Source organism: Glandiceps talaboti, chromosome 13 (genome assembly GCF_964340395.1).
Source record: "Glandiceps talaboti chromosome 13, keGlaTala1.1, whole genome shotgun sequence".
NCBI lineage: Eukaryota > Metazoa > Hemichordata > Enteropneusta > Spengelidae > Glandiceps > Glandiceps talaboti.
Window position 1 is genome coordinate 9,829,860 of NC_135561.1, and position 22,514 is coordinate 9,852,373.

The 22,514-nt window shown below is 34.6% G+C and overlaps 1 protein-coding gene and 1 long non-coding RNA gene across 2 annotated transcripts; both read left to right on the top strand.

The window, feature by feature from the left end:
* The first annotated feature begins 305 nt into the window (after positions 1-305).
* Positions 306-16,239, top strand: LOC144444204 (uncharacterized). Its single transcript, XM_078133621.1, has 10 exons — positions 306-364; positions 2,815-2,845; positions 3,588-3,692; positions 4,110-4,223; positions 5,301-5,411; positions 10,505-10,633; positions 11,565-11,678; positions 13,621-13,838; positions 14,755-14,888; positions 15,981-16,239. The coding sequence occupies exons 1-10, from the start codon at positions 308-310 to the stop codon at positions 16,237-16,239; spliced, it is 1,272 nt and encodes a 423-aa protein (XP_077989747.1). The 5' UTR covers positions 306-307.
* An 849-nt stretch (positions 16,240-17,088) lies between these two features.
* LOC144444499 (uncharacterized) lies at positions 17,089-18,394 on the top strand. Its single transcript, XR_013481844.1, has 3 exons — positions 17,089-17,161; positions 17,487-17,581; positions 18,270-18,394. It is a non-coding gene; the product is annotated as an uncharacterized LOC144444499 (long non-coding RNA).
* Positions 18,395-22,514: the final 4,120 nt, after the last annotated feature.

Below are 22,514 nucleotides of genomic sequence, written 5' to 3' on the forward strand. Positions count from 1 at the left end.
GTATTTGAAATTTTAAAACTTTCAGTTAGAATATTTTTGAAGTTGAACCGAAAATAATTCATCCTCTTTTCGACCGAAACCACGTTCCAAGTTTTAGCTTCCGAGTGGATGTTTTTGGGCAAAATCAAGACGTTTACCACATAAACTGAAGGTTTACAGTTCTAAGTGTCCGCAATGTGCGATGCTTGTTTTGAAGTTTCATGGAGCGCAGTTTTTCATGAAATAACCGGGAAATGATTGAGCGTGTCATACCGTTGGTAAAAGTTTCGTTTTCACTCTATTTCAGAACCTGAGATTAAAAAAAGGCATGCTCCGACTGTTGATGGTTCTTGCTGTGGTGTTTGTAGCAACAGCTTCCTTAGAGGTAAGCACGTTATGCTTCTTAATTATCTGAAACGGTTTTGCTATGAAATCCTTATGGCTCCTACGACAACACTAATGCGACAACCTAGGATTGAATCCCTGTCTCTGATTAACACTGAACCCACGCGGGTCGACCCTCGCTGACTTCTTGGGAACCATGTTAACTTAAAAGCCAGATTAAACTGAATGTCTTCCGTAAGGATAATATTGAGCTTTTTGTTCCTACACATAATAATTGCTGGAATGCAACAATCTTTGTTATAGTAGGCTATTATATATCACCTGATATACCCCCGAATTGGCAAAAAGGTGTGCCAAACTTTAGAAATCTCAAAGTACTGTGTGATATAAATCTATGTATGTACATGTAGTGGAACAGGTGTAATGGCTTTTGAAATCAAATTACATGTATTCAAATTTACAGGGATACACATACATCCGACATACATGCATACAGACATATGAAACGTTGTTGATCAGCTTACTGTGCAGTTTATCGATATTTAATGTTCAAACGGGGAAGTACTTACCCGCTCTGCTGTTCCAATCGTCATTCTGTTCCATTTAAGACTATAACATTGAATTAGCCGACCAACTAGTTTCTTCTCCAACCATCTCTTCTACGAGGTACCGTACAGTCTTGGACTGTGTGTTTAAATGAACTCACAACGAAAAGTACATATTTGATTCAACGAACGCCAAGCTAAGCACTTGGTTGATTTTATTACGTGACCAATCTCCGACTCCGTTCCTCTCCAACTGGGCTAAAAACCCAACTTAAATACATTTCAAACTTTACATAATTCTCTGTTCTTAGAGTATGACGTATTCTTAAGTCTTATGAAAGACATCATCCGAGATTCAATATCCAATCACCTTGTCTTGGTTAGTAATAAAAGTTAATATCTCAAAGACCATAACATATAGTTGTGTAATATCATAATTATACTTCTACAAAACAATGAAGTCATATAATGAAGTTCTAAAATTAACACATCATGTCATATTAAAATTTTCTTATCCGGATGCATATGATAATCACGACCGTCATCATTATTCACAGGATGTGATAAATTATCATCGCTCTGTATTTGAGTTGCACTGTCTGAATCATCAATTGATTCCTGATCATTATTACTTAACAGACGTCGTGGTCTCCACTTTGCATGCTTTAGTCGGTTAGCATGAATAACTTTCCCATAAGGTCTTGTGCATTCAACATGTTGCAGTGTGAAATTTACCGGTGAAATTTGTTCCTTGACGCAATATAGTCCGCGAAAGAATTTGTGAAACTTTTTGGCGTAACCGGGCTTCACATCCGGATGATGAAGAGATACTGCGTCACCTACTTTAAATGTTTGTTCAACGTGTGCGGATTTGTCATATCTCTTTTTCTTCTTTGCTTGTGCCTTTTCGATGTTCTTGAGGCCGGGACATCACAGTACTGCAGTCATAACTATTTGATAACGTTAAACGTGCTGCTCATGTTTGGTCATTATGATGAATACATTATATTTTTGTTACTTGTAACCATACCAACCATGGATGGTTACCCGGCACAGTCACTTCTCAACATCTAACTTAAGGTTTACCACTGACTCTAGACACGTCCAGATCGATACCTACTGATTCTAGACACGTCAACCGTTTTTACTGATTCTCGTGATTGGAACCACTAAATCTTGCAATTTCTATTTTGTACCTATTTCATTCCTATTATTAGTTCAAAATTGGGTTTTTAATCGCATAATTATACTGCTTCATTAACGTCTTGCAAACGTTACATAAACACTTTTATTAATGTCAATGCATGCACCAATGTATATGAAATATGTACACATTGCCTATTTACCCCAAACCATTAATTATGCAGATGACTTATAACCATTAATAGCTACATTACAGGCTTTATTGGACATGTGTGCTTTGTTAGTCCTGACGAGATGAACGTACATGCATGCATAATATCCACTTGTATCTCTAAAATGCAGAGCCGAGATCCTATAGTCTCTAGTGCACGCCAGTTTGATTCTCGACCTTCACGATAATGACCGAATGGAAGCTATATTTGTCACAATAATGCGGATTTTGTCCACTAACTCGTGAAGCTTAATAGGTAAAGACCTAATTTGACTCTACACCCATAATTGTCCATGTATTGACTGTCAGCAATAATTTGGAGGAATATTGAAATTATCTACGAAGTTATGATTTCTATATCATTAACAAAGTTGTTTTGTAGTTATGTACAGCCAAATGTGATTTTAATTTTTGTAAATATAGTTACGTTTACATAATGTTGAAATCGACTACTATTATATCATATCATGTCTGTCTGTCTGTCTGTCTGTCTGTCTGTCTGTGTGTGTGTGTCTGTGTGTGTGTGTCTTGATACATCATTTGCCACGTTTGAAATAACGACAATGTATTCTCTCATTCTTTTTACATAAGAAATCACTAATTTCTAAAGGATGGGATACTGGTATGTTATGCAATATACATTTGATAATGATAAACATAGTGATCAATCACTCAAATTTTACTGTCATGAACTGCCTCTCACCATCAGACTTCTCTCTAAATATTCTCTGTAGATATGTTCATTGACAATTGTGTCTGTTGTAGTCAAGGCAAAAATTGCCCAGAAGAAATCATCCCAGAAGAATATTTACGAAACGTATAACATTAATATGAAGTGTATTTCATTTACAACTAAAACATACAAATACAGCTAAAATGATGCTGGCTTGGTGTCATGTAACATGACATTTACTACACACCCTCAAGCAACTGCTAATGTAAAAGAACCAATTACATAGGTGCCGTGCACGGTGGGGATGTAGAAGTAGTAAATAAACGTTGAAAGTTTGATTATCAGAAAATAAACAATTGCAACCATTAAAATCATCATCAAGTCTACGTTTTAATTTGAAGGCTGTTGTTATTGCGCTTTAAAAGATTAGCAATGCTTATCATTGTTGAATGTGATTGGGCAAAGGGTCCTGCTGTGTTTGTTGTGTCTGATATTGTTAGTCTAAAATCGCAATATGTCTATCTTTGTGTTAAAAGCTGTAATGTCCCATGAGTGAAACACAAACCCTACATCACTTTAGCTGAAATGTCCCATGAGTGAAGCACCAAGCCTGCATCATTTTAGCTATAACATAAACAGGTGTGAACTGTACATATCTGATAACACTGGGTTTCCGTTTACCTTTGGACAGAGTGCTCAGAATTTTTATGTGATACTGGATTGTGTATTCTTCTTAATAAAGTTTGTAATAATAACGATGACTGCGGTGATGGGAGTGATGAAACTATTTGTCAAGGTAGAGTACTTAGTTTTAACTACTGATGTAAATGTAATGCATCGTCGTTAATAGTCATTATAATGTAAAGGTTAAAGGTTAATGAGTATACATATCATGGAATAGCATATCTTGACACACCTTGTATTATATTCTTGTGATGCCACCACCAGAAATGTTCCCACAGAACCTTAAAGAAAACCCTCAAAGTGGCTGAACATATGTCAAGGACAGTTATAGTTTTTTTCTTCTCGAATTTCGATTTTGCATGCGTAACCTGGGTACTATTTATCACCCAAAACCGCATGTAAGTTGATAGAAGTGATCAATATATAGGTAGCACGCAATGTACTAATAGCACAAATACTACTATTTGAACTTTTGTTTTAAGAAGTAACTATCAACTTCAAAATTGACCATTTTGTGTTTGCTTCTTAGATTGCACACATGATATTTTTTTCAAATGTAATGACGGACAGTGTATTCCTGCTGAAGAGCGTTGTGATGCATACCCTGACTGCAGCGATCGTAGCGATGAGTTGAATTGCCCTTGTAAGTTTGAATAGCGAATTTTAAAGATGTGTTTTCGTTCATGAAAAATGAACCAGGGGATTTAAATACCAGATTTCTGGCTTCGATTCGCTTTATTACAAAAAATAACATAAACTTTTCGACATTGTTTGATAATTTCATGTGCCTAAAATTGTCTTGAAAAGTGAAAACAAGACCATTGAAATTTCACATACCGTCCATTTAACCTACGCCTTTTTATTGGTCACTGTAAGAGCAAACTGAAGTGTTTTAGCATTGTAATTTAGGGAGATGGTCCCTTCCTGGACTTTACTATGTTTTCCTTGCGCAAATTTGTTTGGGTATTTTCAATAAATCAAACCACCAAATCAAAAGGCGAATATCGAAAGACGATTGTCACATTGAACAACATGGCAATTGAATTGCGACAACTGTTCTTGTACATCCTATTTAGTAGAGAATGATGTACCCATGTAAATTGTGAGATGCCCATACCCCTTCCTACCCTGTATACAATTTTTATAGTAACAATAACAACTTTCTAATGCATTTTTTTGTGAAAAATTGAAAAATCAGAGCCATACTTCAAGTCATTCATCATTTGTTTTCAGCATATAAAACATGAATATATTGAGCAGATTTTGTCTTAATGTCATTTGTAGAAGATTTAAATTTTAAGTCAAGCCTATACAAGAACACATACAGGCTACACCATTTCTGTCGTAGCTAGACAGAAATCGACCCACACTTCAATGTCGTTTATTGACTCGGAAATAAGCTATTGTATACTGAAACTCTTCCACCTGTTAATTGGCTAAGTAGTGACAATCATACTGTTAATTGATATGCATCAGACAAAATGAAACTTATTACACGTGACCATATTAGGATATGATCAGCCTTGTCGGCAAATGGGTGGGGGTAGGGGTAGGGGTTGGGAGCTTCATCAAAATGGTGCTTCACAGCGATCGGTATAGGTTATTATTTGTTTAGCATACAAAAGCACGAAATGTGAAGACTATTAATTTGAAGTTAAATGATACAAATAAATTATACATATGCTTCTGGATTGTGACTGTTTTGATTTGTTTTTAACAGCATGTCCACATTTTTTATGTGACAATGGACATTGTATTGGAGACCAAGATGTTTGCGATTTCTCTGGTCAGGACCACTGTGACGATAATAGTGATCAACAGTATTGTCAAGGTATGACATGATTTTTTTCGTTCGACGAGCGCGATGTTCCTGTCATGTATCTTCCCTGAAAATGATCAAAAGATTCATGAGACTGTTCCACACATTTTAAAGTGGAACAAGTTGAGTTTTGATGAGCTGTTTACTCAGGTTAAAATACTTGCTTGATTAAACTATTCAAGTATAATGTTAATGTGAATGAATGCCTTCTATATCATTACAATTGTCGCCTGTCATTATTCGAAAAGTTGATTTTATAGTAGAGATTTTATAAGTTATAGTAATTTCATAAAATATATTCACCACTTCATATGTGTTTTGGTTTGATCAAACCTTCCAAATATGTGCATACTTTTTTGTGCAATCTTAATATACAATTTTCCTCTTGTTTATATTTGCATATGTTTTTTTTGTGTGTATATGGGCCAATGGCCTATAAACTATACTTCTTTTTTAGATTGCATAGTAAGAATTCCCTCGACATTTTTATATGTGTGATAAGTTACGTCATCTGATTGTTTTTCAACTATACAATTTTCCTCTTGTTTATATTTGCATATGTTTTTTTTTGTGTATATGGGCCAATGGCCTATAAACTATACTTCTTTTTTAGATTGCATAGTAAGAATTCCCTCGACATTTTTATATGTGTGATAAGTTACGTCATCTGATTGTTTTTCAACTATACAATTTTCCTCTTGTTTATATTTGCATATGTTTTTTTTTGTGTATATGGGCCAATGGCCTATAAACTATACTTCTTTTTTAGATTGCATAGTAAGAATTCCCTCGACATTTTTATATGTGTGATAAGTTACGTCATCTGATTGTTTTTCAACTATATCGTAATACTGTAACAGGTTTGAGTTTTGTCAATGGTAATTGGTGGTTAAGTAGATTCAGTAAGTGGAATACTAGTACCCAACCAGATTTAAACTGAATGCCTTCCGTAAGGAATTTCATGATTTATGCAAGAAATTTAGCTCTATATCTATGATTCGTCAAGTCCCAATGACAGTTAGTTTTCAAAAATGTTGTTGATATGCCCGCCACGCCCCCAATTCTCAGCACAGGAAAGCTTGCCATCCTCGACTTCACTTGGCTTTCGTGATCCCCTACGGGAAAATTGTCAAGATTTTGTTGAGTGGCGCGCCCTCAGTGTACACTAATTATATAGAGGTCAATGTATAGGTCACCATTATTGATACATTGTCGCGAAATTTTCTTTGTAGGCTAGGTGAGGCTTGGTCTATTTTCCATATTTTGACCACACACATGATTTGGGTATAAATGATAGATTATTACACTTGATAAATATGTGAGAGTGTATTTATATCCTGAGATACAGAGCTAGATAAATGATTGTGTACAAGCCTTGCAAAAAACTATGGTAGTTTGTTACCGAGAGAAATCGGAAAAGAACACAGTAAAAAGGAGACGGTTCGAGGTCAATATAATATTTCCTAAACTTCTAATCAAAAATCTAAAAAGACATGATTTCTCTTTATTCATCTGCGCATTAGTGTGTGAAATTTGAAAATGATAAGTCCATATTTGACGAAATTGAAAAGATGATAAATATTTCACCTGTTTGCTCATTGTAAACCTATTTTAAAAAATTGTTTTCTGGTGAGTTTGAATCACTTAAATACCCTGCCTCGGTCTTCTTTTATTCTCGTGTTTGCCCAGTCAATGCAGAGATCTAAGGGAAACACAAAATAAGGTTGGCACATATGAAACCCCTGAAAACAGAGTCTTTCTCAGTGTAGAGCTATGTAGAGCACGAGTATAAAGTTGGTGTCAGATTCAGATTTAGGTAGCATCATATTGAGTGTAAGATAGCCTCAGATCCGAATACACCCGGCGGCAGTGAAGCAGAATCCTTCCCTGTAGTTTCAACAGTATTATTTCAGGTTTGAGTCCGTTGGGTGTCTTCGGATCTGAAGCCATCTGACGCTCAATATAACGTTCACAAGAACTTTATACTCGTTCGATCGATTAATTACTCGAATTGGTCATTAATATTCATCAGATTATTACCAAAACATAATCAGTTCTGGCCATTACCCTACAAAAGATGTCTATGAAATTTCGTTTCAATTGATGCAGCCGTTGTTTCGGAAATCGTGATACAGACACACATACATACGTTACACACACACACACACACACGCACAGACACACAAACTTCATCTGTATAAATAACCTTCCTTACGGAAGGTAAAATGCATAAGCTCAGCGTCTAGCCTTTAATATGATATTTATAAATACCTTGAAGGTGTAGACATGACGTCACGTATTCCTTCATTTCCATCAAAATGTATTGGTGGAAAGGTGTTTAAAAGTTGTCTTAGTAAACAGACTAATTCAAAGGAAAAACACATTATCAATGCAAACTTTGAAAGGATCGCTCTTCCTTGAGAATATAATACCTTAAGATTCCTGGTTTTGTGTTTGGTCCTAGATTGCGTAGATGGGCGTCTTTTTAATTGTGGCACTGGAGACAAATGTATTCCTGCCAATTACCGTTGTGATGGCACCGAAAATTGTGCTAATGGAAATGATGAAATAAATTGCATTTGTAAGTTTTAGACTATCTTTACTATCGATTTTTAAGTAGCTTGTCTACGGTAAAAGGATCCGTGTTTATGCTATCTCTCGTCTACAATAAATAGACATGTATTAGTGTCAGTGTAAACTCGTTAATTTAGCCACACCCCCAATAGCTGTCATTAGAATATGTTAATTGTTATTACATTCTCGCATGCTAGTTGAGTAACAGTTTTCAAAAGTGACGCAACGTAAAGAGGCTGCCAGTGCTATGATGATACTGTTTCTATCAATTTACATAATATTCTATATGTAGATTTCATAAATGTGAACTCTTGTTTTCATATAATTAAAGAGTGTACATTTACATAATGACTCCATTTAAACATGAATAATCTATTAGTCTAAATGCAACTCTATCACTCCCCATTGCGACCATTGAGCTTGAGAGCATATTTTCAAATTTCGATATTGGATTTATGCCGACTCTAACACTAAACTCCTCTTAGACAATTAGCTGCCGAAATTTCATTAGTTATTATTGAAATTCAAAAGTATAGCAATTTAATAAATTGAAAGCTTTCAACTGCAATCTGCCAATCTTGTTCACTCTATGATAGATGCCGCTGTTTATGATCATGTCACAAAGTGATGTATATGCTCTATTCACTAGTTACACCAGTGTATATATACAGTCATCTATAACTAATAGTAAGTAGAATCCATTCCTGAACCATCATTTGTTCCTGACTAGTTCTTTTAATTTAGATTTCGTCTTATTTTGTGAACAGCCTGCAAAGGATTTTTGTGTGATGACGGACAATGTATTCCCTCTCATTTTGCTTGTAATGGTTGGGGTAACTGTGATGATGGGAGCGACGAAACGTATTGTCAAGGTAACACTGTCATTAGTGATGTACCTGTCATGTTTCCTCTCTATGTATTATAAACAATCACATTTTTATGATTGTATACATCCCTAAAATATTAAAATTACAGCATCTAGACTATCACACAATATCTACTAATTATTAATATACTGGTATTACTAAATGATTCATTCAGATATTGTTCCCTTCTAGTTTTTTTTTATATAAATATTTCATACTATAGTGCATCAGTAGCCTCGGCAACTCGAGTCGATAGACGGGTAATGACGATACCGCCATGAGTATTTTCTGAATGAACAAAATATTGTGGATTAATACACATTTGTAAAATCGGGGGAAAATAAAAGGAATGTTCTGACTCATATTTCGAAACGTAGACTTTAGTTGTCATGACGTGAATCATCCAGGGTATAAAACCCATATTTTTGTGTTCGGGCATTTAACCTGGCTAAAATATAATACCCTTTTAAGCAGTCATCATTATTTTCTGTTTCCACCTTAGATTGCTCACTTGACGTTCAATTCAAATGTGGCAGCGGTGAATGTCTAATTTCTGACGAAGTCAGATGTAATTACTATGCAGACTGCTCTGATAGAAGCGATGAAATGAATTGCGATTGTAGGTATTTACCTTCAGTAAGAGTAGGCTATGTTATGCTTATGCTTACTTGCTTGCTTGCTTGTGTGTGTGTGTGTGTGTGTGTGTGTGTGTGTGTCTGTCTGTCTGTCTGTCTGTCTGTCTGTCTAGATGTCTAGATGTCTAGATGTCTCAAACACAACTGCATCGATTCTTATGAAACATGTCACATATTTTGCTTATGGACACATTTGCATAATTAACGAAGTCCATATAATGTGGTACGATAGCAAAGTACATGTTTCGTGTAAAGCGTGTTAGATTGATGAACCTTTCAATCTTAATGAGTTATTAGCATAATTGATGATTTTTGGCAATTAAGCAACATCTTAAGTGTGCCAGCTATGAACTGTAAATAATGTAGAGCATACATCGACAATATCAAATTGCACAAAAGCTTGTTAGTGTAGCTTTTGAGTTTTAATGGGTAATTTGAATTGTTAATGATAATCGGAAATTCATAGGCAATATCGTGAGAATGAAAACTTTTCATACAATTTTGTACATACATGAACAAATACCAATAACAATAAATCTATGAACATGTAAATAAAGAAGATGTAACGCCGGATTCAAAGAATACAAGTTGAACTTATCTGTAATATCTGCAATAAATGAGTACGGAAGCGGCTGTAATCGTCCGATCAGGTTTTGCATTAAAGTATGCATCATCGGGGACGTCAATACACAAACGCCAGAAACTCTGACGACAAGCAGTGAAATTGGCAAATAAATAAATTTAGACATAGCAATAAATAAGCAATAACTATTTTTTTTTGTATTTTCGATCTTTATAAATTGCCTTAACAATATATTGACTAATTTTGAACTGTTCACACATTTCATTTCGTTTAGCGGACATAGTGAAAATTTGTTAGTGATTGTGCAAATTGACTCAAGCGTCTCCTTGCAGCTTTGGATACATTTTTATTTTTGGTCAAACATGTTTGTAAATATGAATAAATCGTGTAAATCATTGTTTTTTGACTGTGTAAATTAATTTTTGCTTTCGGATTTATAATGGACAGCGTGTGGTGTTGACTATGATGATTATGACTATGAAGGACATTTATGTGAATCTGGACTTTGTGTTGATGCTAATGGATTTTGTGATGGTGGTGCAGATAACTGTGAAGACGGGAATAATTATTGCCAAGGTATATAAAGTATTTGTTTTCATTCACTGATGTATCTATTGTTTATCATTCCTCCAACATGATTCAAATGTTTATGAGTTATAAATATAATTTAATTCCACCTAAGGGAGCCTTCAGTAATTATGAGATGGTGAGGGGGGGGGGGCAGGGGGATTGGGGAAGAGTCATATTTTACGTTGACTCATTTTATGGCCTACCTTGATTGTACTTGTTACCATACAGTGAGAAGATAAAGTTCTTGTAAAATGCATTCTACACTATTTCAAACAAAGTCGACATTCTTAGAGAAACATTACACATCCTTCAAACTAAGGCTGATATTTAGCTAAACTGCATGTGGTTGCAATTTACTGTTTTCCACATGTCAAACAAGTTCTAATGACATCTTGTATAGCTTGGCTTTGGGAATATGTCATGTGACAGAGGACAAGCTGCACATTGCTCATTGTTTGAAGATGCATATACATTGCCATACAAGCGCAAAAAGTGCATATGAGCCATATACGCGATTTCCATGCAAAGAAGCTACTGTTCCTTTAAAATGTCCACATAATTGCCATCAATCTATCAGTGAATTTGTCATTTTGAGATGGGGTGGGTCAGATTTTAGAACTTGGGATTGGGTAGGGTGGTTACATTTTAGAAAAAAGAAGTAGGGGAAGGGTCATATTTTACACCTCAGAATACCCTAAACCCCGGCCCACCCCCTCGTAATTAATGAAGGCTCCCTAAAAGCAATGGCGTGCTGGCAAACAATTTATTGCTCGTAGATGAAGATATCTCACCACGTCTACTTTTGCATTATCACGTATCGTTACAATGATACTCATGCTAAAGACATCCTAATACCATATAGGCCAATACGGGAGTGAACACATGCAAATTTTTCTCTTTTTTGTTTATTCATCATTTTGTGTTTGTTTTCCCTTAGATTGCACACACGGTTCTGTTTTCTTATGTGACAATGGAAGATGCATTAGTTACGCCTACCGATGTGATGGTTATAATGATTGCCAAGATAACAGTGATGAAATTTGTGGCAGTCGTAAGTTCTTTAGGCTTTAGTTTCATCTTAAATGATCATAGATAAATAGTTATGTATTACCCGTAAAAGTAACTCACTGTATTGAACACTGAAACTTCCCTTTCTGTTTAAGTAGTTTATAAAACACAAGGAAAAACATTAAACACATTACGAAAACAAGAAAACAAAGGATATTTTCCTCAAAAAAAATCAAAAATGAAAATGATTTATTTAAAGGGTTGTTTTTTTTCAAGAAAAGGTAAACGTAAACTAGGAGCTTCTGACAAACCAACAAAGTTTAGTTTATGATAAAAAGCAAAAAGAATATTCATGTTTTTAAATTTTCCAGTGAAAAATTGGTATTTTCAATAACATTACTTTTCACTTGATTTTTGTGAGAAAATTCTAACTTATGCCAGGAATTACAGATTTAGACCCAGGTTACCCCCCCCCCCCCGATAATTGACTGTTCACATAGGTTATATCAAATGGGCATTAGATTGACAATATTGTTGAAAACTGGCTGTAAGTTAGTTCTCGACAATTGTCGAATTTGCTGACCACAAGCAGATTTCGACAAATTGTCGACGTTTGCTGACCACAAGAAGATCTGGAAAAAATTGTCGACAAGTTGCAAAAAAGAATTTTTACAAAAAAAATGCACTTCTTGTGGTGATTTCATTAAAATTAAGTTTTCTACTGGCAAAAATATTATATTTTAATTCTGAAGAAGCAAGGACAAATTTTTCATACTTTTTTTTTTAAATGAATAAAAGGAAACATTTTTACTGTAGTTACTTTCTCCTTCTATGCCTTAAAAACACTGTTCCTGACTGATAGGAACATGCTGTTTCAAAAAGTACCATTTTATTAACAATTTTTCCATATTAATTCTCTAATTATTGTAGGCGAGTAACAGCTTCAGTTTTTCTTCACAAAATATTGATGTCCTCATTTTCAATTATTTAGAGCAATTAGAGTGATTTTATTTAAAGTTTAATATCTCGGGGCTACTTTTTGATCCTGGTTTTTTATTTGAAATTATTCATTTCAAGGGGTTCTAGAACGAATTTAGTATGCTAAATCGGCGTATTCGTAAATATGTAAATTTTCGTGTTAAAAAAACAACAACAAACCTTATCATCTTCAGTAACCCGAAAATAGCTTGTAAACACACCGGCTAAATACAAGCAATTACTGCGTCACATCCATATGCAGGCGTTTGTATCATATTTTGAGACGCCACTATGAATTAATTAGTTGGATTACTTCTGTTTACTTGCAGTTGATAGTTAATACTAGTTTGTATCCAGGCGGGGATTATATTTCGTCATATTCCTAAACAAAACTTTATGAAACATTTATTTATTACGAACTGTGTACACGCATACATAACCCAAAACATGCGATATAATAATCAGCATGTACATGGCACATTCTAGATCTGTACAGAATACGAGGCAGCAACGTCACTGATCATTCCAACACATAAATATAATCCGACTTCATCGAACGTACACCGCACACCATGTTTTAATTGTATTTCATCAACAAATAAAGATCAATTTTAAAAAAGTCAAGTTGTTGACTGTCTAAGTTATCTGGTTTATTCACTAATCGCTTCTTGTTTGTACAATAAGAGTTTATTTTTTACACACACACACACATACATGCATACATACATACATACATACATACATACATACATACATACATTTTGCCATGCTTGTGCTTTTAAGTAATGTTATACTGGAATATACTAATATTTTAGTTAGTGAGTACATGACTTTGTGTTATTAAGTATGTTGGTACTCTTTCTACATCATAAATACACTAACATTATAAAAAGAGATGAGAAAAATTGTTAATCTTTTTCAGCTGTTGCTGTTGAGACTGTGTTGAATGTTTAGATACTAAACGCCACACGCCACATATTGACCAATGGTTTTATTTTTACTTAAAGCTGTTACCACTCCACAACCAGAGGAACCCATTGATATCCAATGTGATACCAATCAAATGTCTTTAAGTATCACAACGAATTCGTTGATGGATGCGTTAGATCTCACAGATGTAAATCCAGCTGACTTTCATTTAGAAGATGAAAATTGCATTGGTAGTATGTCAGGTGACATGCTTGTGTTTTCGACAATGTTTTACAATTGTGACACAACATCGTTGGTAAGATTTTAAAGTTTTATATATATTATGATTTTAATCATCCTAATATAGCGTCAGAATAACGAATCGGGAAATATAACAATGCATTCCACACATCGTATAATAGTCTGAACTGTAAAGCGAAACGGTTGTTCACTTTCAAAAGTGAACATGTAATGTAGATGTCACCTTAAAATATTTACTTCAACTATACAGCACTGATCCAAGCTCCTACGAATGGATTTTCCAATATATTACTGTCTTGAGTGGTCTTGAATGTTTGCTTTATCATACAGTTTATATTACACGTTCACCATCTTGTTGAACACGAGCTGGTAGCAATCGATTTATTGACAGAATACACTGGTTCAATTTTGAAATACATTCTGTTGAATTAAGATTATGAACACTTCCACCAAAAGCTAGTGCCGTGTATATTTATACAAATTTAGCAGTTGTCTATGTCATCCAGCGATCCGTGTCCCTGTACATACTTTATCAAAATATGTTCCATTGATCTAGAAATTTCGCCAAACACGAATAGTTATTACTATTCATATAGTTTATGAACAAACAGGTGTTTATATAAATTTCTTACTATTTATTATGGTTAGTCATACATCGTATCAATCCTTTAAATTGCATTAATTAATTTGATGAACTTGCACTTTAATTCAAAGATCCTAATAATTTAAGTTAATGGTTTGAAAGGTAGGTAGGTAGGTTGGTTGGGATGTTGAATTGGTTTGTTTTTTGTCATTGGGTGCGTACTACTTTTATCCAGGAATATGAAATTCTTCATCAAACTATCGAAAACTGTTGTTGTATACACTCTATCCTGTGGTTCCTAAGCATTGGGACTAAAGAACAATTTTTGAACAATTTTTGTTGCCATGTAGGATATTATTGAGATATTGGTCTCTACTCTCTTAAATAGGTGTTAACAGATAGCAACGAAATCAGCTACACGAACATGGTTTACTCTGAGAGAGGAACAGAAGTTATTGAAATGACTTGTATTTATCCACTGCAGTATGATCTTGAAGCCATTCACATCATCACCAATCCCTGGTAGGTGACATTGACTCTATTCATATCATTAGCAATCCTTGGGAAGTGACATTGTATAGATTCACATCATCACCAATCCCTGGTAAGTAACATTGACTCCATTCATATCATTAGCAATCCTTGGGAAGTGACAATGAACCCTTTCCCATCATCACTAATCCTTGGTAAGTGACATGGTTGAAGCCATTCACATCATCTATAATCATTGGTAAGTGATATTAAATCCAGTCACATCATTACCAATCCCTGGTAAGTGAAATAAAATCCATTCAAATTATCACCAATCCCTGGTTAGTGACACTGAACTCATTCATGCCATTACCAATCCACGACAAGTGTAGTTGAAGCCATTATGTTTTAATAGTAGTAGTAGCAGTAGCAGTAGTAGTAGTAGTAGTAGTAGTAGTAGTAGTAGTAGTAGTAGTAGTAGTAATAGTAGTAGTAGTAGTAGTAGCAGTAGTAGTAGTAGTAGTAGTAGTAGTAGTAGTAGCAGTAGTAGTAGTAGTAGTAGTAGCAGCAGTAGCAGATAATTATTTAGAATGCAGATTGACTAGGTTTCTTTCTGCTAATTACACGATCTAAGCTCATCAAAACTGAGTACTATTCCCACTTTAAACCAGTCCTAATATCGTTTACCATTCACTTTAGTTACATGTTTTGTCTCAGTATTTGTATCTTATAAGCGTCGTCGACGTCATATGTATTTTGACTCGATTGACGTGTTACATCAATTTTATATTTTGCTTACACTTTTCACTTGCATTTTCTTTGCTACGTTTTATTCAATTGTTGTCTTCTTTCCTATCTTTAGTTTTCATTTTTATTCACCTCTTTTTATGTGTGCAGGTGGAAAGTCAATTTCCAATACATTTTATGGAAATGCAAACAAGGTTATATTAATATATTATTAACATACTGTTCTTTTTCAATTAGGCGTCTTAACTTTTTTTCTGTTTTAATACTTACTTGTCATACGTGTGCTGGTAGGGTTTTTTGGTGACTTTAGATTACTAAATTGCACTAATGTGTCACGTGTTACATATTTCAATATTGGCTATTATAGTAATATCTGTCGTATTTATCCTCTAACAGTGATATCCTTAGTCACTACATGGGATTCGGTACGTTCACTACATCTTCAACTATTTACACCGATGAGACCTTTACTGCTACCCTTGACCCAGCTACTGACTTCCCTGTTGAAATCTGTGATGAAACCTTAATATACTTTGGTATTACTGTTGACAACGACGACGACCTTTTGGAAATGTTTGTACAAAACTGCTTCATCTCAATGAGTAGCGATCCTGGGAGTCCTTTACCTAAGTATGACTATATCACTGATGGGTAAGTATACGCCGTATAAACCTACTTTGCTGTCCGGGATTAGGCTAATGTATCATTGGAATATAAATATTATTGATCGCATACAAAATAGAGATGACAGAGAATGAATGGCAGGACCCCATCTCCAAAATATTCGAATTCAACTTTTATTTGTTTGCCACAAAAGCAAATCGTTATATTTCAAGTCAATTTGTGAAAATTAATGGTCATATTCGTTATATTAATATATAACATAACATAAACTGTTTTGCTTCATGGAACAACTTACACATATGTCCTTATAATTATCCATCCACACTAATATGTTGGGTATGGCCCCCCTTTGAATTTAAGTTTGCATCTTCAATAATTACATAGATCGATATGACATACATGTTATGTACTCATTCGTTGACACACACTAAACGTTACCTGTATTGGCTGCAAACTGGACTTTTTTTTATGAAGTAACCAATTCTTTATTGTACATTGTGAACACTACTTATAAAGAAAAAAAACTTTGTATCTAAGGCTGTTGATTATGTGGATTTTATCGGTAGGTAGTATGTAGTGACTGGTTTAATTCTTGAGTGAAAGGTTGGTAATGACTACATTACCACGTTATAGTTTGACTTTCCTTGATACTATACATGGTAAAGTGCTAATTAAGTATTCAACATGGATGTACAGGTTGTGTCACACACTTTCAGTTACGGCAATCGTCATGTATTCTTTTAATTCTCCGATTATCTTTCAGTTGCCTTGTACCTGACTATGTGTTTGAATACGACGTTTCACCCGCCAATGAATTGGCGAAACATTATGGTATCAACGTCTACGATCTTGCTAATGGGAACGACATAACAGTTGACCAAGATATTGATCTGTACCTCCATTGCTCTGTTGTGCTGTGCAGGATAAGTGATGTTGGAACACCATGTGATCAGGTATGTAGCCAGTGTACTGTTGGCGTTACTTCAGAAACGTATTTGCCAGCACTTCATATTTGTATGTTAGTGTATTATGAATATCTATTCGTCCCTGCAATGGTATGACAACTTAAATATTGATCTACAAAAAACCACATCCATGGCCTCTTACTTAAAACCAGAATCATGGAAGTTATATGTCACAGTCAAATAATAATTATTAGTTATGTATTATTCATTGCTATATACATGTACTTTCCTAGCAACTGCAACGTAGATTTGAACAACTTAACAGTTTGTGTTGAAATGTTTATAATCATATTGCATGATTTACTATCTACAGGGTTGTACCAGCGGTCCACAACGAAGGGACTCTCTGGATGGATCTACTCAAACACTTATAACCCATGGTCCATTCACTTCCACTCCAGGAAAGAGGTGAGCTTTAACATTAAGTTTTACTTTCAACAATGTTACTATCAACCCATTTCAATTAGCTATATGCGACACCAGGATTTTTACATCTTGCACGTTTGTTTGGTTACAATTACACTAATGAAATGCAGCTACTGATAGAACACACGTACATGAAAGGTTACGTTTTACCTCACTAGTACTGTGAAAACAAGTAAAGGGTTATGTTCCTTGTTTTGTGTTCACATTAAGATAAAAGGTATTATTTTATATGGATGCTCGCTTTCTTTATTTTGCTTTATGTAATTCATGACAAAATATGTTGTGCGAGATGTAGAAAATCGTGGCCCCTATAAACTCTATAGTCACTCTGGTTTGGTAGTAACACCATGCCCCCTAATTGAAACTCTATAGTCACTCTGTTTGGTTGTATGTCGATGTGTGACGTCAAGATATCATGTATGACATGCAGTTGTCAGCGACACGTTACTAGTGATTGTTTTATCTCACTATGATAATATCATATCATATTGCATTTGCTTAATTTAAAATTTAAAATCAAATAATCTTTGATGAAATGATAGTGATATTAAATACTTCTTGCATTAAATAATTCTACAACTTTCCCTTAATGCATTTTGAATTTGCCGACGATATTATGTTAGTAATGGAAATCAAGAATTTGACTGAACTTCATTTTCATTTTTAACAGATGCGACAACTGATCAAACCAATCAATGACATCTTTAATACTGGCAACGTATACAAGACACCGTTAAACGACACGATTCAAGTAAAATCTCCGCCATATCATTGCTTTTACATTTTGGTGGTTACTTGAAATTCTAGTAGTCGTCGTTGTCGTCGTTGTCGTCGTTGTCGTCGTCGTCGTCGTCGTCGTCCTCTTCTTCTCAAAATTGAATCTTCATACTTTAGGCGTTATATTGGTGATGGCATTGTTTCACTTTTTAATATGTTGGTTGATATATCAATAAAAGCATATTCAAACCTGGAAGGCTTTGTTCGTCAGTTTATGTGGTTCTGTGGTATGTTTAGCATTACACAAATCATTTTCAGTTTTAAGCAAACAAATGCCGCCACCTTGCTACATGCCACACACTCTTGTGTACAATGAAAAAAGTCCATAAATTTATCAGCATTTCAACAAATTAAATTATTTATAATTTGATATGTGTGTTTCTGTTCTGTCTGCCTGTCTTTGTGTCTGGCTGTGTGTCTGTCTGTCTCAGTGTGTGTGTGTGTGTGTCAGCGTGTATTCACAGCTTTCATATATGCAATCTAACAGTCCATTAATAGCACTAAAAGCGTTGTTGAATATTGTAAGTCTTCACTGCAAAGTTAAAACTATCTTACATGAAACACACAAATTAGTTGCAGGTCATTCTTAGTAGTTATATAATAGTTGGAACGTTGAATGAAAGTTTTGTCTTAAAAGTATCAACTATGTTTCTAAATAAACGAGCTCTGCAAGTACCAACTTACTTCTAAAAGAATATTTTTGTATTAAAAAAAGAGAAATTTGTAATTTCACGGATATAAAAAGACATATATCTAGTATAAAAATCGGTATCATTTGTAAATCTTTCTGACATTCTACTTTATTATTTAATATGGCATATGATGAACGGTGTCTTCACACAAATATACTGTGATGGTAGTAGTGGTTGGGGAAATAGTCACTGTCTTTTACATTTTCAGGATGTGGCAGCGGTTAGATTAATTCCTTTAAAACATTGATTCTGGGACTATTGTTCTTTACCCCTGTCTGATAGCATCTAAACCATTTTTTGGAAACATTTTAACAGGGGAGGGTAATATTTTAGAGAAGGGAAATTGAGGGGTCACTTTTTAGCACGACGGATTTGGAGGAGGATAACATTTTATGCAACAGCCCTATCCTGATTTCCCACGGCCCTCCCTCTTATAATTACTGAAGGCTCCCTTAGAGTGGATTCTATCTCGTATTCAGTTTTTAAATTTAGACCTGTCCGCTACAACACTTTACAAGTACATGTACATAAACAATCAACTTATATTACTGTTTCTGTCAAACATACAACTTGCCTTCCCAACACGAATAGGGACAGGCGCCCTCAAGGTAAAAAAGTTGTATAGGTTTACAACACTGGTTTGCTTCAGTACCTGGCTGTGGCCGTTATCGAAAAGAAAACAATAACAGTAAGAAAAGACATCAGGGTTATAGACACTCTTTAAACCAAGTCACCTTTATAGATAGATGCCACCCCATCAACAGTACACGATTTATGCTACACATTTATGTCTGAAATAGTGTTCACGCACTTGAGATAACATCGCATACCATATCTCTCTGTCTGTCTGCCTGTGTCCATCCAACCACCTTTCTCTGTCTCACTCACTCACTCACTCACTCACTCACTCACATATCTATCCCCACCCCACCCCTCTCTCTCACTCAAATACACACACACACGCACAATAAGCCAATCTAAGAGAAACAAATAAGAGAATGGACAGTAATCATTTTTTTAAATTTTATTATAAAATAATAAAATAAAGAAAATGTAATGACCCAGTCTAGACTATAATTATCTTATCTATTCTGCCATCGTTTTTGCACATTTTTCAATCTCTGGTAATTTTTCTGGTTCACATTGCGGGCAAAGTGCCATTGGGTACACATCCATCAATCACATACTGTTATAAGATATGTGCACATACTAGTAGCGTCATACGACCGTTTTACGATCATACTGAAACTTTGAGGTTTCACATGATAAAGTTTAGAGAGATTAATGAGTCTTTGTTCTTATGGGAAGTTGGATCTCGAGGCATGTTCGTCAAGGTTAGGGTTAGGCATATCTCCACATACATATTTAAAAGGAATACGTCACTACACAATATTGAGTGCATCTATGTTTATTGATTCCTTCTCCTGCATATAAGAAACTATATAAGCTGAAAAAAATTTCAAAAAACCCCAAAACTACTATCTACTGCTACACATATGCTAGGCCAGTATCATGCACGTCTGCATATTTACTCTGAATTTAGTAGCCTGGCTTAATTGGTGAAATGCTTGCCGAATAGCGGAAGTGGCCGATGATCTGCTTGGTGGGTGGGTATAACTCTCCACCCCATCCATACACGTACACATATATGCTAGCATGTTCGCTGTCTGTGGTATCGATGGTGACAGTATTGCTGGGCAGTTGTCTTCCATTGGCGCCGATAATTGACTGTTCACATAGGTTATATCAAATGGGCATTAGATTGACAATATTGTTGAAAACTGGCTGTAAGTTAGTTCTCGACAATTGTCGAATTTGCTGACCACAAGCAGATTTCGACAAATTGTCGACGTTTGCTGACCACAAGAAGATCTGGAAAAAATTGTCGACAAGTTGCAAAAAAGAATTTTTACAAAAAAAATGCACTTCTTGTGGTGATTTCATTAAAATTAAGTTTTCTACTGGCAAAAATATTATATTTTAATTCTGAAGAAGCAAGGACAAATTTTTCATACTTTTTTTTTTAAATGAATAAAAGGAAACATTTTTACTGTAGTTACTTTCTCCTTCTATGCCTTAAAAACACTGTTCCTGACTGATAGGAACATGCTGTTTCAAAAAGTACCATTTTATTAACAATTTTTCCATATTAATTCTCTAATTATTGTAGGCGAGTAACAGCTTCAGTTTTTCTTCACAAAATATTGATGTCCTCATTTTCAATTATTTAGAGCAATTAGAGTGATTTTATTTAAAGTTTAATATCTCGGGGCTACTTTTTGATCCTGGTTTTTTATTTGAAATTATTCATTTCAAGGGGTTCTAGAACGAATTTAGTATGCTAAATCGGCGTATTCGTAAATATGTAAATTTTCGTGTTAAAAAAACAACAACAAACCTTATCATCTTCAGTAACCCGAAAATAGCTTGTAAACACACCGGCTAAATACAAGCAATTACTGCGTCACATCCATATGCAGGCGTTTGTATCATATTTTGAGACGCCACTATGAATTAATTAGTTGGATTACTTCTGTTTACTTGCAGTTGATAGTTAATACTAGTTTGTATCCAGGCGGGGATTATATTTCGTCATATTCCTAAACAAAACTTTATGAAACATTTATTTATTACGAACTGTGTACACGCATACATAACCCAAAACATGCGATATAATAATCAGCATGTACATGGCACATTCTAGATCTGTACAGAATACGAGGCAGCAACGTCACTGATCATTCCAACACATAAATATAATCCGACTTCATCGAACGTACACCGCACACCATGTTTTAATTGTATTTCATCAACAAATAAAGATCAATTTTAAAAAAGTCAAGTTGTTGACTGTCTAAGTTATCTGGTTTATTCACTAATCGCTTCTTGTTTGTACAATAAGAGTTTATTTTTTACACACACACACACATACATGCATACATACATACATACATACATACATACATACATACATACATACATTTTGCCATGCTTGTGCTTTTAAGTAATGTTATACTGGAATATACTAATATTTTAGTTAGTGAGTACATGACTTTGTGTTATTAAGTATGTTGGTACTCTTTCTACATCATAAATACACTAACATTATAAAAAGAGATGAGAAAAATTGTTAATCTTTTTCAGCTGTTGCTGTTGAGACTGTGTTGAATGTTTAGATACTAAACGCCACACGCCACATATTGACCAATGGTTTTATTTTTACTTAAAGCTGTTACCACTCCACAACCAGAGGAACCCATTGATATCCAATGTGATACCAATCAAATGTCTTTAAGTATCACAACGAATTCGTTGATGGATGCGTTAGATCTCACAGATGTAAATCCAGCTGACTTTCATTTAGAAGATGAAAATTGCATTGGTAGTATGTCAGGTGACATGCTTGTGTTTTCGACAATGTTTTACAATTGTGACACAACATCGTT